The sequence below is a fragment of the Hesperophylax consimilis genome, chromosome 5 (genome assembly GCF_061612785.1).
Source record: "Hesperophylax consimilis isolate HC1 chromosome 5, BYU_Hcon_1.0, whole genome shotgun sequence".
Taxonomy (NCBI): domain Eukaryota; kingdom Metazoa; phylum Arthropoda; class Insecta; order Trichoptera; family Limnephilidae; genus Hesperophylax; species Hesperophylax consimilis.
The window spans coordinates 38,210,474-38,230,243 of NC_142840.1; the positions used below are offsets into that span (position 1 = coordinate 38,210,474).

General features: G+C 37.1%; 1 protein-coding gene across 1 annotated transcript in view; it reads left to right on the forward strand.

Moving 5' to 3' along the window:
- Positions 1-19,006, forward strand: part of LOC149423917 (G1/S-specific cyclin-D2-like) — a 29,949-nt gene extending 10,943 nt beyond the window's left edge. The window contains exons 3-4 of the mRNA XM_089632191.1: positions 2,733-2,889; positions 17,584-19,006. Of these exons, the coding sequence (XP_089488317.1) occupies positions 2,733-2,889; positions 17,584-17,912 (486 nt within the window). The 3' untranslated portion in view covers positions 17,913-19,006. The remainder of the gene's footprint in view (positions 1-2,732; positions 2,890-17,583) is intronic.
- The last annotated feature ends 764 nt before the right edge of the window (positions 19,007-19,770 follow it).

Here is a 19,770-nt window from a genome sequence, read left to right on the forward strand (position 1 = left end):
GAATTTTATTATTTTCACACAGTGTTGTGGTCATATCTTGCCCATCTATTGTGCCATATGCCGGTAGTTCCCAAGATGGGAGTGCGGGCCATGGGCGGTAGTTCCCAACCCACACAACGTAGAGGCTTTGAGGCATACGCCGAATACACGTACTTCTTGATCAGAACCCTCGTAGAACCAAATTACTTGAATATGTATGTCGATGCGCCCTCATTCCAATTCGATGAGAACCGAATAAGTTTATTAAAAGGACACGCACGGCCAACACGGCTAATATCTGACCTAATGAGTGACTTGCAAGACCTTCTTATTGAAATAAACAATAATTTTGCATTCAAATAAATAATAATTGCCCAGCTTGTTTCCTTTCTCCGCTAATTTCGTCCGCGAACCCTTTATTTCTTATGCGGACATTGAGATTGTTAGAGAATCTAAGGTAATTTTCTAGTTTGTGGTTGTAACGCACGAAAAGTTCGCTTGACTAATGTCACCGTTGCGTGGTGAAAAAATTGCCCCTTGAACTTACAAAAATAATGCACACTTTAAAATGCAGCCTTTGCAATTGAAGAGTAAATGTACTCGATAAATAATAATGCAAGGGTGTTTTTTTTCTTCTTCTTTTTTACGTACACTTCTAGAGCTAACAAAACGTAATTCAAAACACCTATTTAATTATTCGGTGTAGATTCCAAAACTGCAAAACGTCTATTGTTAGCTGGGCTTTCTTAACCGACCATTAAACACTTCAGGTATTGTTTTTTTTTAGTAATTACATCAGTTATTTTGAGGAAGGGTTGTGTCGCTCCTGTGGAACAAAGACTTGCTTTAACTGTTCGTGCTTCATACTATATTTACGCTTTTGAGACCTTACGGCACTTACGACACAGTATATTTTAATTGCCATCTTGTCGCGTAGTAGTAATAGGTACATATCGCGACCCTTGGCATTGGTCTCGGTTTCCTGAATGGTGGGCGGCAGGCCTTGACGGCCTGTAATAGAAATGGAACAAACATCCTTTTTGTCCCTCGGAGGTCTTCAAGGACCACAGCCCCAAGGTATTTTTTTTATAATACTTACTATCATTGTCATTACTTCTAAAGATACGACTATTTGCGAAACAAATATTAAACTTTCATTCATTTTCTGCTCTCCAAAGATTATTTTCATCAACAATATCCGTGAGGGTCTAATGTGATTTATTATAATCAAATTTGTTACTTCTCCGAAGGGGTCTCAATTTGAAAAGTCCGTATTCTGACTTCTCTGTCGCCCAAATCCACAATTATTACATAAAATGCATTGGAACCCTGGGAAGACCTTTATCCAGCATCGGTACGAGAACCTTACCACAATAATACACTTAACCTCTACCCTGAGTCGTACGAGTTTTAGTGCATATGTTTCTTCCAATAAATATATTTTTTTAATTGCTCATACGTACGCCTCTAAAATCTAATTTTTCAACCGTCACCTTTTTCATAAATTAAAATGTATGCAAAGATTTACATGATATTCGAAACGGGTACGCAATGTATGCGTATCGCTTTCACATAAATATTAGATATTCTTTTCAAATTAATAATCAAACTAGGATTACCTTTGTGCCCGTTTAATTTGACTGCGTTGGGAAATCACTGCTTTAACCCTTGCGTTGCATTGTCGTGTCAGGATGTTAATATTTATATTGAAATTACCCCCTAGAGGGGCGGGGGTGCCCCGGGAGGAGCCCCGGAAGCCTTGGGTACTACTTCAATCAAAACGGAAGTTGGTAACAATGAAAAGGATCGTGGTTCCTTTCCACGCACCACGCACTACTTCTTGAGACCTTTTCCTTCTGGGTGTAACTTACAATTGACCTGGACCTTAGGTCAAGTTATATTGTTCAAAGGTGTTGAAGGCGTCCAATTCCAAGTGTGAAAGGTCAAGCAAACCTTTGGTCAAAACATCCGGATGCAATTGATGCATAAAGGTTCTATTATTGTATAAATCTGATATAAAGCCGATTGTACTCGCCTACTGCCGCATTCAACCAGTATTATTTGTTGTGTCTGTTAGCAGCAGCTATTTGTAATGCGATTCTCAAATAAATAATGAATGAATCAAATAAATGTGCAGTGGTAGTGGGAACAAATAGCTTTTGAAACTCTTCTGCATCTGGAATGACGCGAGAAACATCTCCTGTACATCACTGTTATTATTTAGTTTTGTTTTCATATTTAAATGATATCAAATGAAAAGGTTTGGCCGAATTCGAAATCTTGAAACCTTAACTTATTATTTTCCTAGGATGTGATGTTCTTTTATTATGCCGCACGCGGCTTCTTTACAATAATTCTTCGTATTGAAGATGAGAATAGTGTAAAATGATCACAGAAAGACGAGTAAGATTTTTCATCCCAAGTAGGCTATTTTTTGTCTAGACTCTAGACATAGCCCAAATATCTGTGTAAATTCGTCATCTGCACTATAAATCTAAGATAGTCCTGATTGCCTTTGGGAAAAGTCTCCGCTCCTGCCGCTCTTCTGTTGTCTATCTTCAAATATTTATGCCTAAAGGTACGGAATTTGCTTAAGGTTTTGGATTTAACACTCTTTCGCCTTCGTCCTTTCAGGGAAGTGTCTTTTGTGGTCAGCTTGCATCCATACTTGCCCTGCGGAGCCAGGTATATAAATCTATTTTGATATGCTTGCCTGTAATATATATTTATTTATTGGTATCCGTTGTCCTCAGCAATGGGAGATGCTGGTCCTGCAGCTACTGCAGTGGCAGACTTATGCAGTTACCGCCTTTGACTACGTGGAGCACCTCCTCATCAGAACCCATTGGAGCAGCACCCGCCCACTAATGAGGAGACACGCCCACACGCTGGCTGCTCTCTGCTACACAGGTAGGATTCTATATATTTCACTTTAGTCTTTGTACCCCATTGAATCATCGTTGCCATAACAATTTCATCAATCAAAACCCCGATGTTTTACTTCTTGTATATTCATATCCGTCAATAAACAAATTTTGTTCGTGTTATCGAATTTTGTGGCCAAATGAATCAGTCATTGATCTGTACCTAAATAAATAAAGATTTGTTTTTTATCGCAATACATATTATAAATCCTCTGTTTGTTGGTTTCGTTTACTCAAAAGTAAGACTTCAAATTAAATTTGGTTGGAATAATTTCTTTTCACGACTTTTAAAAATAATACCCATCAATGTAATATATATCATTGAAAAAGAAGATAATATTAATAAATCTAAACGAAACATGAAATAGAAAAATAAAAAATGTAACGGTCTCAACTGGGCAACGAACCCAGGATCTGTCTTACCGGGACAACACCTCTAAGCATTTGGCCATTGGAACCGAAATTATATAAGCAGCCAAAAATATGGGAAAAAAATTGTTTATTCTGAATTTGAAAGATGTGACAAATATAATTAGTAGTTGTCTTGTCTTGTTTTGTTTAGATTTATTAGTGTTATCTTCTTCTTCCATGATACTTCAAATCAAACTATATCCATATTTGCGGTTAAATTCCACCACCACTTATTATAGTGCAACGAATCCTATCGTGCCACTGTCCTATTATTTATATCTATCGGAATTTCTCTATAAAAAATTGGCTTCTGCGTGTTGCGTCAGCAGTTTGCTTCCCCCTTTGTTAAGGGTGAAGCAAACTGTTTTTTGTTTTAATTTTGACACAACCACGCTTCAGTAATTCCACCAGCCACGAGCCGATGGTGTGGCAAGTTGCCCCCTGTAATTATATTCATTAATGATCGATCCAATTCCGACAGTCAATATTCTAAATCCCCAAAAATTCTAAACAAAGTGGCATTTCCCTTTATTAATGTCTTGCAGTTTGTCAAATATTATATTCATATTGGGTAGTTATTTTATGTTTCATCCTGCACCTTTGCTATCCGTCGAGAAAATGTGTTACTTTAGGAATATGCACCTTGACATGTCCGTTTAGAAATAACGGATAAATTGTTGGTTTTATTGTGTTTTCTCCAATTTGCGAATTGTTTTTTTTTTATTGAAATGCTATTTATGCTGGTATGGTCTTTTCGTTAAAAGCTCCGTTGTGACCTCTCTTTCTGCTGATTACGTTTATTTGAAAAGAGGTAACAGCAATATCAGTATGGAACTCTTTGTTACAATGTTTATTGTATTGTGTTAAATGTGTTCGTCATGGTCAATCGTGGCGAGTATTCCCCAAAACTAGATCATTGCACAATCTGCCAAACGTCGAATTCTAGTTATGATAATAACCATCTGCAGTTCGCGTTTCGTCCAGCCATAACGCATGCACTTATTAAAGTGGTTCTAGTTTATTGCCCTTATCCAAAGCTGTCCGATGTCGCGTGCCATTAAGCCGATAGTTTTCCACATGCCGTCCAATAAAAACAATGTTGGACAGGCGACCAGGTGCTCAGCTTGTTTAGAGACGAGGAACAAGGACTGAAGCTAGTTAGCCTAGAAACACTGAGCAATTGGCCCACTAAAAAGGTGAATAATCTCTCGTCAATCCTGTTCTAGTTTGATAAACTTAAAGGGCATCATCTGCAATCATGTTTCGGATGCAAATTACCTCTTTTTATATTTACAATTTGAACGTAGATGGTGTTTCTCTTTTCCATGTTACGTCCTTTTTAAGGCTCTTAGCAAATGAAATGACACCAATATTTTACAAATAGCTTGATTTTAATATTTTTTGTGAAAATAACCGCAGAAATGCTATTTTGCTTATTTTACGAGGAAACGGGAAAAGTTACAACGGAACTATGAACGGTGCGCGTAAAGCTCATTTTCTTCGGATAATAAGAGGTCATCGGCCACTTAAAATAATATTATTTGAACACGGTGTCATCGTTTATCTTTTATTCTTTATAGTCAATTGGTGAATGGATACCATTGATTTATTACTAAATTACGAAACCAGCCGAGTGAGTACTTGTGGAGTACGCCACATACTTATATTATGTTTTAGTGCTCCAATTTGGGGTGTATTCTGGCACCCTATTAAGGGCGATAAAATTCCTCCAATGGCTATGGATTGAATGTATTGCAATGCTCACACCTGCCCCTAACCCCCGCCCTCCCTCCCCCGATCCTCCTGAAATCCTTTCATTATAATGTATATTTATATTTTTTACTCCAAGGGAAGAACGAACTTTGGTTCGAGAACTGATATAAAAATGTTAATTTTTTGTTGTTGTTTTAGATTATAATCTTGTTTGATTGTCTGTGCATCATTAAGAGTTGTCATCACAAAGCACTCTTTTCAGGGTGAAATGCCTAAAACCAAAAAAAAAAAGAGTTGTCATTTCATTGTACAGGTATATAATTTAAATAAAATCTTTTTCATTAAAGGGCCTTGAGGCCCGAGAAAAATTTGAAAACGACTAGACGATTCTAGCTATAACTATACGATACGATAGTAAAAGGTATCCACTTAGGTTCTCTCGCCTCGGAAAATTCTCCTTGAATATCTCGATGAGACGTTAAATGGTTTTACTAGTTGCAAACTATTTTCAAGTCTTGTCAATTCGACTATTAGTACTTGGCGGAAATCCATCGTTATAAGTATACAGAAACCATTTTTAAACTTTATTCCACTTTTTATTGTTACACTCATCTTCAGACTGGTACAGTTTTGCTTAAAGTTATTGTATTTATACATTTTAGCATAATAATTTACTAATACATAAATATGGCCTTATTTATTATTAAAAAAACTGTATAAATATTGACGTTTTATCATTATGCATATATTTTTTTTTAAATAATAGATTCCTAGCAATTCTTTATGGAGTTGTTAATGTTAACACTTTGTTGCGTTAAAAAATATCAAAAATGTTTTAGATCAGTGGTGGCCGCCCTTTGTCCATTCACCATTGACGAAACAATATCAAAGTCATTATTATTCCGCGATCTCGGCGCGCGCCATATTGCCCGCCGTAGTATTCAAATTATAGTCGCGGATTCATTCAACTCGCTTCAGCTGTTGGTTCGTGTGTTATTATTTATTATTATTGTTATTATAATCGGCGGGCGTGTTATTACGTCTCGATTCTGACGTGTCTATTCCCTATAAAGCTCCGGACCAGCCCTCCTGCTGAAGCTTACCTGTTTTAAAAGCCTCTGCCCGTTTTGAAAACTCGATTTTATATAAATCATATTTGTGGTCTGGCAGCAAGTTACTACTTGCAACGTCACTCCATTGATTGAAAATATCATTTGCGTTTTTAGATTTATCATAACAATTTTATCGTTTTATTTTATGACTGGACTCAAGTCTGTTCCTTGAGGTACTCCCGCTGCGAACAGAAAAACGGCTTGAAAGAAGTAGTCACTTTCCTGGGGAGGTCTCTTTGAGTGTAATTGACGTGTATTACGCTCAATTATAATGCATTCATCAGTGACCGTGAATCTGTAACGGTTTCCTCTGTGCCTTCTATTCAAATAACACCGAATAACAATACTCTCGATCTCAATACGCCGATACAATCAAATTCGTTAACTCGCGATTCTTCGGGCACGAGAGTGGTACCCTCCGCCGCCTCCTAGAGTTATCGCGGCGTGTTAACATTTTCCAGTCTACAAGATCCATTGTTCCTTGGCTCCCCTGCAGCTGCCTTCGCAGTTTCTTGCTTCCATAAATTCGTATCGCCGCAGTGGGGAGAGTCTGAATCGAAAAGAAGTTTATCCTAAAGATTAATGGGCAAATCCGGTCGAGGGATGGAATTAGGGGTCCCGCTATTTGCCCCCGTCACCCCAAGGTACTGCAAGGCGATGCATCGGAGAAATGTCAAAAAACCTACTTTGCATTTGCCAGAGACGGTAACAGGGTGACTTCGACGTCGCACTACTCTAGACTCTAGACGATTCGTAACTCGTATAACGTCATGGATAGTAAGGAACCAATATTTTCGATTATTTTCATCTACAACAGTAACTTTATCACTACCCTAGTTTAACAGTAAAACTTTTAATACCTGTAAATGTTAAAAACCTAATTTTTTTCACATGAAAAATATCTGGGAGGAGTGTAAGTGATCCGTTAGTGTGTAATAAAATTCTTTTCATCTCCATCTCACCGTGAAATTCTATTCCATAAATGTTTAATTTCTGAAGATATTCCCTAAAATAATAATTGTTACGTGAATATTCCGATCAAAGCTTTGGGTCTTGGTTAGATGTTTACTAATAAGATTTCCACGCAAGCGGAGCGGAACAGCATCCGATTTCTTACTGCACACACTGTACTGGTAACACATCGCGGTAATTGTTGCTTGCATTGTGTCGCGGCTCCTGAAAAATCTACCCTTCCTAAGATTGGCCCAAAGGGTACAATGGCTGGGACACAATACCCTCGCAGAGAAAAGGAAAGTTTCCTTGCCCGGAGTACCCCTTACCTTGTTCGGTATACCTCACCTGGCCACCCTTCTTCTTCTTTTGAGTTGACTGCGCGATGCACAAAACATTGACCGAGACAGATATACCGTCTCCACGTCACCAGGTGCGTTTCGGAAGTTGATTGTATTTTGTCATACACGTGAATCCTCAAAAGAATATTATTTTCTGGTGCTAGATAAATAATCATAATAATAGGCTAGTAGGTGTTTAAATATGGGTATTCTTCCATAATATTTTATGAAAATCAAAGCAGCGCGGTATCGAAATGGGTAATCAAAACTTTACGGTGAACAAACTCGTATAGTTTTTAATGAAATATGAAGTTTATGAAAGTTTTTTTATTTGGTCGTTAATTAAATGAAGTTGAGGTTCGACGGCCTCGTCGTGTCCCTTTAACAGTATTCCTGTCCGGCGTGAGTGGAGTGTGGAGTGCGTTTCGTGGCACGAAACCTGCCCAAGTCCGCACCGCGTGCCTTGTGCCATGTGGCCAGCGCAACTGCCACCCTTATCACTCCGATATCTAACTCACTCAACTGTTGACTGTACACCGTGATATCATTCATTCTAAATTAAAGCATTTCCCTTTTCCACAACATGCAATGGTCGTTTCAAATCAAATCTATGTTACGATCAACAGGTGATCAGATATTAATAGTAAGTAGATGCTTTTGACATACACCTTTTTCTATTGTTCTGTTTTGTACCAAGTGCGAATTAGCTTGTATTGTTGACCTCTGAAAGCCATCCTTTATAAATCTGAGTTATAGGTAAATAGGGTCTCAAGACACGCGTTTTAGAGCAGATGGGTCGCCAAATTCAAACAAATCGCTCCGTCTTATCATCTGCTCAAAGTTTTCTTAAGTTTATCTGTTAAGATGTCAGCGGGTGATCAGATATTGTTTTCATGTGTACCTACACTTTTTTTGTATTACTTTCGATCACCACATATGAATTAGCTTGTATTGTTGACCTTTCCGAAATCCGTCCTTTGTAAATCTAAGATATAAATAAAGTCCCTCGAGACGCGCGTCTTGGAGCAGATGGGTCGCCAAATCCACGCAATTTCCTCGTGTATCATCTGCGTGAAATATTTTCAAGTCGTTCTGATTAGGTATCAACTATTATTCCTAGAACCGCGACAAACTCCGCTTGGCTACACAATATCTCAGGTCTCAGGCATCTCTCCAGACACGGACAATAGTTTGGTTGCAGCTGCCCCAGTCGCCTTTCGAAGGTACCCTATTATTCTGATTCGGCGATTTTTGCGCAAATAAATTTCAGCGAGGAAGCATTGTTGCGACGTCTGAGAAGAAATACTATCAAAGAACTACAATGCAGTTGTGCGACTCCAGGAACAATGAAAATTGGATCGGGGAATATGAAATTATGAAGGAAAAAATGTGAGTAGATTTTGGGTCTTATTGTGCTGAAGAATCACAATAGATGTCTTGAAAGCACGATATGTATGAAGCTCCAATACAAAGAGTTGTGCCTTTTGACTTTTATATTTGAGAGAAATCTAACTTTATACATTTATTTTAGAAGCGCTCAAACCCTTTTAAGAAAACCCCAATTCTCATTTAAGAAACCGCCCTTCTGTTTCACTCCATTACCTTGCTTATTATTTTATTATCCAATCGTAATGGAGAGCTTTTAAACAATGACTGAAGTACTCAAGTAATATCGTGTAATTGACTTCAACCAGACATAACAGTTAGTGACTCGAGGGGGGCAGAGCAGTGGCAGTGTCCTTGTTCCGCCACACCCCGACTGCGTGGAGAAGTTGTACAAACATCTTGAGTCTCCACTTCCATGCATTGTAGATTCACCCTTTACCGACTGCTGAGACACGGATAACTGTTAAAAACTAAACCCCTCAGGCTCAGACTAAATAACTAGAGACAGCCAGGCCGGGGGAACGTTGCAACTATTCTTCATCACATATTTGCATGCAAATGTAAGCAAATGACGAACGACTCTTGAGGTTTTTGTGTTACACAAAATCTATTACATGCTAACAAACTAGTTTTTCTATTTTCCCATTGGGGTTCATACATAAGAGGGTGAGTTTTGGGATCTTCTAACCAGCACCCCTAAATGCAAATGGGTAGCGTAGATTGGCACTCGCGGAGCCAACCTAATTTTATGTCTTGTTAAGCACCAGAGTTACTATTTAATATGCACTTAGCCTAAAATATTGCTGCGTATTCTTGAAACGACGCGAGATATTTGCATAATTCTATGATCTGTGAGGTTCAGCGGGACTTCTGTAAGAAGATTTTCCACGGCTTGTTGGCGAGCCCCCAAATAATATTCGTCGTTATAAATTCACAGCACTGATTTAATTTACACATGTAACTAAGCTCCCGAAAGCAAAAGTAAATAGTCTAATTTATTATTCCACAGAATAAAATATTTCCTGATTTAATCATGCATTTAACGATTATGTTAAGTACTTTAGCGTTGTGATAGAAAAGATTCGTTTTGGTTTGCTTCATTGATTTACATACTGTAATTTTGGTACGGCTTTCGATATCCCGAGTCTTCTTGCTAAGGGTTCAGTTTAATCAAGCGCTATCAGCAAGAAACACCTTGCCAATATAAAATCATGTTTTTTTAAATAATTTCTTATCGTAATAGTTGGCTTTTTGATCTTGAACTGAACCCGAGCGTGGCGCATTACCATACATGATAATTAGGCGACCTCCACCCGGCTAACTGTGGCGGAGTTCGTTTAACTGAAAATCAACCTGTTGTTTGTGAGGGTTCTCGGAGGTTTGCGGAGGAGGGGAGGGGCGGGGATCATTCTTGGGGTTTACTGCCCTCTGGGGCGGCGTGGGGACTTTTGCAGCCCTCCTAATATTTGCCTCCTTTATAATAAACAATTACGCTGTAGACTCGTTTCCAAACCCACGAATTTTATGAAACTCTGAGCACTCTGTTAAAAAGAAAAAGTAGAAATTGTTTGAAAATTTTCATTTCTAATGCTTGTCTTTTCCGTCTTTCCCATTCTTCGTTAAATTAATCCACCTCTGCATTAGATTTTACTATGCATCTTTGCATTATTTCTTCCATACTATCCTAGGTCCGGCCCTCCGGCGTTCTTGGGGTGTGTTGCCTTTCCCTAGTTACTACTTACGGCGCTACCGTTTTCTTTGTAATTCCGTCAGTTGGTCTTCAGTTATTATCCGTTTAACCAACTGTCCAGATGACGTTCTTGGCTACACACCAGTGGCAAGAAGTACCTCCTTCTGCAAAGCAGGCAGGTCACGGCTTGTAACTGGAATGGCCAACCACTTCATTAAATTAATTTACTTCGCGTCACGAACGATTGTCCTCGATAATGACTCGTTTTATTTGTGCGTCAAATTTGAAGACGTATTCCCCAGCAATAAATAAATGTCTTGATCGATTTGATTGCCAAGGTTTATATAATTAAATTACTGAACTGACCTATTGCTTATTTTGAAGCACTTATACAGAATCAGGCAAATATTTTATTGGTTGCCAATTTTAAAATACACACTCACTCAACACTATCGAATTAAAGACACATTGCCTATTTTTAAAGAATTGGGCGGCAGTATTTTTGATTGCCAAGGTCAGTCACTTAGTTCATTAGACCTATTTGATTAGTTTTTTGACCACGGAGCTCATTATCACCTGCGAAATCAACTCATCACGCGGTCATCGGCATTAGAATACGAGTTAAACATAAAATTAGTTGCTTTTTACTCACTTCATTGGATCCATCAAATAAAACTCAAATTAAAAACGTACCTATATTACACTTTATTATGATCTTTTTAAACATTTTAGTTCCTGTATAAACACAATTTTTAGTCCTAAATAGAGACACCTATTCATAGCTTTAATTTTTTAGAAATGTAGCAATAATTATTGAAAAAATAGGTTTAATTTTTCGTTTTTTAGCGTTTTTAGCTAAATAGGATAACTTCAAGGAATGGGAGTCGGCAAGAGGGGAAAAACAATTAAATTAGCAAAATCACTTGAAACATGTTTATTGTATTATTGATTGAACTCAACATGGCACATGTTTCTACAGTAGAGTGTTCCATGTTCGTTCTACGATCTGTCAATACAATATTATAGCGACTAAAAAATCTTTTTTATTATCGCTAAAAACACCATTTATCGCTCTAATCCGCGAAAATATCTTTAATGCTATGAATGGGTGTCTCTGGTCATATGTTTTCTTGTACCTCCTTATGATTATCACGCATGACTATCATAATTTCACTATAACTCGATAGCAATTACCAATTTTCCATTGCTCGTTCCCAATATAATCCCATTAATCTTGGAGTCCTCGTTGATGCGCGGTCCTGTTTTTTGATAACAGTTATGTAAAAAATAAGTCCGGGCAATGGACTCACCCCGTGCAGAGCCCCTTGAGGTAATGGGGCCCGGGCAGGTGCTGTGCGACATCTGCCGGCCTTCCCCTCCCCCTCCCCCGCCTTCACCATTACCTTTACCTTTATAATAATATCATTGTCTTGGAGAAATTGACTGAGACACCCCACGAGCCGTTTGTCGTTTTATCCCTTCCTTTTAGCCCCCACATATACAAGGCTTTTACAAATATTTATACTGCTAGGTAAACGTGATCCATCACAATGGTAATTATTATTGATATTTTGTTATCATTTTGATGGTGATAAATAAGTCAAAAGCTGACATAATCGTTTTTCGTTGTAATTTATGACATTATTCTAGTACATGTTTATCTATTATGTCGATTACTCGATGTAATAATTGTTATAAAATAACACAAACAGTTGTCCGTGTTATTTAACACACTCTTCACATTTTTAGCCATGTGTACATCTGCAAACTACGAGATTAGAAAATTTTAAGGCGATGCACTACGTCGTGTAATATTTTAAATTGGGCCGCTATCAATAACAACCCTTACGTAGATGGCGATAAGGTTTAAATTCCCGCTTAACACCATCCGCCTGTTTTGATTTATGCAAGAAAAAAACATGGCCAAAAAGTGCCTTTTATTTTATTTTGTGGATGTTCAGGCATAAATATTTAATTTTTTTTCGATCATTTTATAAATAACTTAATTTTCCACATTATACAATAAAATCATAACCAAAAATGGGGTCTTAAGTAGGAGATTTTGAACTTTAAAGCAGCTTTCATAGGCCTTTACATTATTTTTTTCTGGGCTTATAAAAAGACTTATCTAAAAAATACTCGATTATTTCAAAGGCCAAGATGTATTCTACTCGCAGTATTTAATTAAAGCATCTGAAACATTTCTAGGCGACCAAATTTTCAAACAAAAAACACATGATTTTGAATTACTACGTATGGCATTGCCTTAAGTGCTTTATAAATAAAAAAATTATAAGTCTTATTACCTTTAATAAGTTTATATTGTTTCTAAAAATTACTTGCCACTATTTTGATTTTTCAAGCCCACGTGCCTTCTGTCAGGCCGACAGCTCGTGTTTCTGCGTTGTTTTTATTATTTCTGGATCCGATTTTTTTGTTTCGTGAAGGAAGCTTAAGGACATGTGGTGCACGGGCACTACAGCCTGCGTCATACAGCATAAAGCCTGCGCTGTGTAAAACACAGCCTGCGCCAGGACTACCGGATCAAAAGGTAAACCTGGCGATGGCAGGTGTGAGATTGCTCGAGGCTAAAAAGGACAAAATGAGGACATTATTCCGTAGTAAAAATAGTATTTGGGTGTATGTTTACAATTGAAATCGAAAAGGCGAGCTTTATTTTCAAATACACGTGATTTTCGTTTGTATCATAAAATATTAGTCTTCTGCACCGAACGAGATTTACAATTTTTTTTTCATAGCTTATTTTTTTGTGAAATGTCATCTCACGTCATTTACACGGCTAAAAATGACATAACCAATGAACCACTTAGATCGTAGTTTTACTAGTCTTAAAATTGCACCGTCAGGCTTTATGAAATTAACGGTATCTAAAATAGATAAGCTATGTAAAAAATTTTGGACTTTTAAAAAATAGCAAAATTTACAGAATAGTGAAAAAATGTTATACATATTATATTATTTAATTTGGGAATAATTATGAAATTTGCTCATTTCAATAAAATTAATATGTAAATTCACCTTCCTTCTCTATAATTTAAATTGATGATCCAGTGTGAAATCCAGATATATTTGAAAAAAACTACGCTCTGAAATATGGTTTTTAACTCATTTTCTATTTATGGTTATTTCTTTCTGAGGATTTTTTGGTTTCACTCATTAACGCCCATGCGATGTAATTGATTGCAATGCCACCCATTTCTCCCCGGATAGCAATATAATTTTAGTGTTATTATTATTTATAACAGCTTTTGCATTTATTTTATACCCATTGTACTGTGAAGCCAGTTGCTTTAATGCGTACCCATAAAGCGTGACGATTTGACGAAACGAGTTAATTAATGTTTTTAAACTCTTATTGCAAAAGCCTTCAGAAAGCTCGCCTAACGAGCACGCTAAAAGCTTGACCTCTTCGTGAATATTCAGCTAAATTACAAAAACGTATTTATAATGTAGTGCTTTGATAGACTTTATTTAGGACGGGTTGTTTCGGAGAACTTGAACAATTCTTCAAATTTCAAAGTTAATTTTCAAGTTCTGTGAAAGATATTTTTAAGTTCTGTTTTTATTTCAGTTCTGTCAAGCAACTAGCCTATAATGATATAATAACAGAATTTGAATAGGACTTTCACAAAACCCGTAAATGAACGTTGAAATTTGATGAATTGTTCAAATTCTCCGAAACATGTCGTCCGTCTCCAGTACACAGTGGAGTACAGCTGACCATCCCGTCCTTTATTCTTTATCTTGAACGAGTCTTGCGACATTTGTGTTTCCATTGAAATACATCAGATGCCCGTTCTTCGACCTATCGGGTGCCTTGTGTCGAAAAAACCTTCACAGCTGTCGCTAACCAAACATTTGATTTCTGTGACGTATGTCCAATGTCGCCGCTCCATTTATCTCCAAAACAAATTCATTCACATTAAGAAGAATAGTTTTTTTTACTTACGCTTTTTGCACATGCCTTCTGCATGGTGTTATCTATTTTTGTGGTATTCAAAAATCAAAACTACGAGATTTACAGGCGTAATTTTTCTTGCAATACAAACGATATTGCAGACATTTGAACAAATCGCTCGCAACCCTTTGTCTATAATACTCGTACATGTATAAGCGAGGGTTACGTTCTTTATTTTTCATCGTTTGGACCACAGCCTTCGCATATGGCCCGAATAATTATTTTCAAATTACCGAAATCTGGATTGGCAGCGTTCCGAGACCATTAAAACTTCTGGATGAACAGATGTTGAAAACCTGTATGAACAACTCGAGCTTTTTTTAAAGCACCTTTGCGATGAAAACACCGCCTTTTGTTACAACTTTTTCACTTAATAAAGAGTTATTTCTTCACGTCAAAAATGTGTCATTGTTATTCTGTTACAATGGTTACGACACGTTGTTAAATTTGGCATATTTACGACCAACAGAAATGTCTCAATTTCTGAAATAATTCAAATTTTTTTAAAGTTATTTACGCACGTCTTGCAAACTAAGTTTTGATGACGCGCAAATATTCATATTATAATTAATTCTTGAAAAATTGGTCGTGTTCTTATTATAATACCTACGATCACCTGGTTTGTTTGCGAAACAAGTTTACAGCCACGTGGTCCGTGGTCAGGTACTCAGGTACTCAGGTAGCCGGTAGAGGCATCGAGGTAAAATGCGTATGACTTTCGCTCGCCAATATTCTCGTACATATTGCAGATCGCAACAGGTAACGGGCACCAAACCACAAACACCACCGAGCAGATGTTTCGGTGCAGTGGGACTTACATACATAATACGTCAGACAGGGCTACGCACGCTGAATAAACAAACATTTCTGCGAGACTTCTTTGTAAACTTTTTCATATTATGCGAATGATACATCTAATAACACACCTATAATGAATACTATTAAGTGTGCTTGAGGTGTTTCGCCATGATTATTTCGCTCTTTGCAAAATTTTCGAAATTAAATAAATAGGAATTTATGCAGAATATTAAAACAATACTTATTTATTTTATTGCTCTCAGAAACAATAATAATTCTCAAGTGAATTCTTTTATCTCTAAATAGTACAAAATAAAGTCACTATCCGCGTCTGTATGTTTGTGCGCTTAGTTCTTCTAAACTACGCAATGGATTTTGATAGGCTTTTTTTTCACCATCTTTTATTTAAGAATTTCTTCCTCAAGGTTTGAACAAATAATACATGCATATTATATTTATAGAAAGTAGAGAAATGTCTTATATGTTAATGTTTATCTTAGAATTCAAATCCTTGTACTCCAAATCATTTACAGCCAAGCTGAGAACTCCTCAGCGAGTTTTAATAAAAATAGAAAATTAACATTGTTTCAACTTTTTCCACAAATGTTTGTCTGTGTGTTTTCCCTGCTAAATAAGACAATATTTAAGTTGTTTCTTCATTGAAACAGGATCAGATTCATAACGAAATTGTATCACTAATTAAAGATCGGCATTTTTTATTTGTCCCAGTGTAGAAGTAAGCCATCGAAATGGAATTGTTTGAAGTTTGGTATTATAATGATATAAACCAACTTAATGTAAAACGAATTTCTACAAAAAACTGTTTTGATAGTTTTTTTGTTTGAATTCGTCAGCCACATGTCTGTTTATCTCGCCTTTGGTGGAAAGGAAGTTAAAGGGTTTGTTATGTCTGAAAGTAAGTGGTATTGTTGACTCTTCTGCTGCGGGTGGTGGTGGTAGGTACTCCAAGGTAGCGGAGAGTGGCGCAAGGTGCAACACACCTGACACCTGCCCAGCATCTGTAGTCTTACACCGCGTCTTGCAACAGACACCTGTTAATGATGCATCTCGACCAAAACAAAAGGTGCACTTACGGAGGTCAAGCGCGTACGCACCCGAGATAACCTAGATATTATTATGTGCATTGTGCATGCATCTTATACAAAACGTAAACATCGATGTTCTTACATACCTACCCTAATTATTTGTTTTTTTTTCTATTATATCGTCCATAACTCGGATGTTTTGTTATCGTTTTCGCTTCCGATTGGGTTTTTTCGTTGTTGACAATTTGGCATTTTTCTTTTTAAACATTTTGGAGTTACATCGCTGGCCTTTATTCAGAAAGCTTATGTTGGTTCTCGCAAAATAATCGACAAAGTAGTCGACCGATATTGCTGAAATTTTCAAAGTTTATTCTTATTAGTGACAGGCGTGTTTAGAGAGTCGTTTGAATGATAGATGAAGTCGGGGACGCCCGAGGAATACTTAACGCAATATCTTTGCACCGGAATGAGATATGGAGTCCAATTAAAGCCGATGAAATGTAGTTTTTTTAACAGTAACATTGTGGGATACAGTAGTGAATGGTGGAAGAAGTCAGAGACGCCCGAGAAAGGCTTTAACAATAGCAAAGCATAGCGGGATCCACTAAATAGTAATGCAAAAAAATATATATTGCAAGAAGGAACATCGATTAATCACTTCGGCACTGGACAGAAAATCAGTAGAAGTGTCAACAGTGTATCAACAGGTCCAAGAACGACTTAAACCAGCGATTCCTGAGCATATTTGGAGTAAAAAAGTGTATTTAGATGTCATTTTGCTTTCCGATGATATATTTTTTTCAATAAAAAAAAAATCTCTACCACACGTCGCTACTGATCACACTGCTACACGTCGCCACCGATCACGTGATACACGCGCTCGTATGTATGGTGCTGCCAGAACGAGACGAAGTGCGAGTCACGTGATGTATGTTGCGCCCAGCGGCGACGAGTGAAATGGCAAATATAAATAAATATATAAATAGGTACATATATATATTTATTTTTTTTTGTCTATAAAAAGTTGTCATCGGACAGCAAAATTACATTGTACTCCAAATATGCTCAGGTATTAAAATGTTTAATCGATTTCACCAGAAGTAAGATATAAAAAATTGCACCCATAACATTTGTAATTTTATAGATTTATCTCTTCAATGTACATTGTGGATGATGTGTGGATGGTTACACGATTCCTGCCATTTTTATAATTTACATCATAAACTTATGAGAATTATTTGTCATTGTTTCAGATACGGACTTCTTACACGTGCGGCCATCTTTGATCGCGACTGCCTGCCTGATCGCCGCCGCCCGAGGATTGGGAGCTAGGATCATCACGCCCCCCACCACGACCAGCGCCTCTTCTGCCTCTTCAAGCTCTGCCGGCAACCCGCTGACGGTGGACGGTCTGGCCGCAGTATGCGCACTCAGTGGCTCGTGCCCGATGGCAGCAGAGCGCGCCGTGCAGCACGTGGAGCGCCTCGTGGCCAGCGAGACCGCGCCCCCCAAGAGTACCTATCAAGCGGGGGCTGCAGACCCGCCAGGCACGCCAACCGATGTGCAAGACGTGCTCTTCTAAACTAGCCGACAAAACCTACTCCTTATGATAGACTACTAGACTATCCTAAGGTTGAGATGTTTCAAAAATCACATTTGATAAGCGCCGTTAAACGTCGATTCTCCGCCCATTTCAGCAGTTGATAAAATTGTGATCAACCGGCAACAATTTGATGAAAAGCTAAAATGGGCTGAGAATAAGGTATTTTCACAAACTAAAATACTTATGTTGCACATTTAAATGGTTTTGATCATCATACTAACAATGTTTACTTTAACATTTTTACTCATAGTCACATTCCTAAACGGTTTAACTTGCTACAACATCGTTATGATGTAGAAAAAGCTACTGGCTGGTAAGACGGTTGTCACCAACGTTAACCGGCATGACGTCAACAACGCCATATTCACGACAATGTCGTGTTGGCGGCAGATCTAAATGGCACGCTTTAAACTATTCGTCAACATAAAAATAAAATATTAACGCCATCATTACCATAATTTTTGTCAAGAGTTAAAAGAAAACAGTGAAAATACCCTATCGGCGTTTGACAGGGACCGTTCAAATCTCAAAAATTAAAAATGGCGCTAATTGTCAATTAGGTGATTATCAAATTTGAGAGAGCTTGAAAAATCCTAACCTAAGCATACCCACAAGCTCTTCTATAGAAGAGAAGACAGTATAATTGATCTCATATTTGCCCAACGAAACAAGACTCAAATCCACCTATATTAGGCTCATTGAAATTACTTTGTTTTATGTGCTGTCACTTCAATGGCGGCTATGAATAATCCAAAAGCTATTTTTCAGCTACTTGCCATTCTATTTGATGGTTCCTACTTTAAAAAAAACAAAAAAATAACTTATCGCCATTGAAGTGCCTATTGTAAGTAGTATTTTTTGTAGAACTCCCCTCCAGCCTACATCTAGACTTACTAGATTTACCAAAGCTTGATGTAGGCTTATTCTGTAGATATTATACATCTCAGTTTTAGCTCCTTAAAGGATCCTTGGGATATACTTATCCTTTTTAGGTTCTTGTAAAGTGTCCACCGCTGTACAGTATTTTTATACCGTTAAGACCATTATTACTTATTATTATTATTACCGACGTGTATGTTATAGATATTACCGTATTACGTTAGCAACTTAACCCACCCTGCTTTCAACCAAAGTTATATATTTAATAAGCTATGCGTCATGACTAGATTTACCATTACTTGAAATATTTGACACAATAACTTCTGGTAGTTAATTTTAAAGTAACAAAAGAATAGAAAAACTATTTTTTAATGTTATTAATCAGGGTGGCCATAAACCTGGACCATTTTATTAAAATCGATAAATTCTTATGTGGTACGATTTAACCCCATTACAAACAATAATAATCTGTTTATTAGAACACCATTAACACAAATAGCATACTTATTTTTGCATTTTCTAAAATAGTTTTTTTTTTTTTTTTCAGAAAATATTTTGTTTAGCTTTATTCCATTCATTTCTTGGTCTATGACTCTTTCTTTTTTTTATATTTAGGGACAGTGAAATGATTTTGAAACATTGACAGACACTTGCCGGCAAACAGAGGTTTGTGATACAACACATTCTGTATTTTGTAAAAGGGGAACAAAATGTTGTGTTTTGTGAAGTCAATGAAAATCAGTAGTAATTTTTTATATGTCAATCATCTGATTGTGCTACGAGTGTTAGGACGGGTTGTTTCGGAGAATTTGAATAATTCATCAAATTTCAACATTCATTTTCGGGTTCTGTGAAAGTCCTATTCAAGTTCTGTTACTATATCATTGTAGGCTAGTTGATTGACAAAACTGAAATAAAAACAGAAATTGAAAAAATCTTTCACAGAGCTTGAAAATGA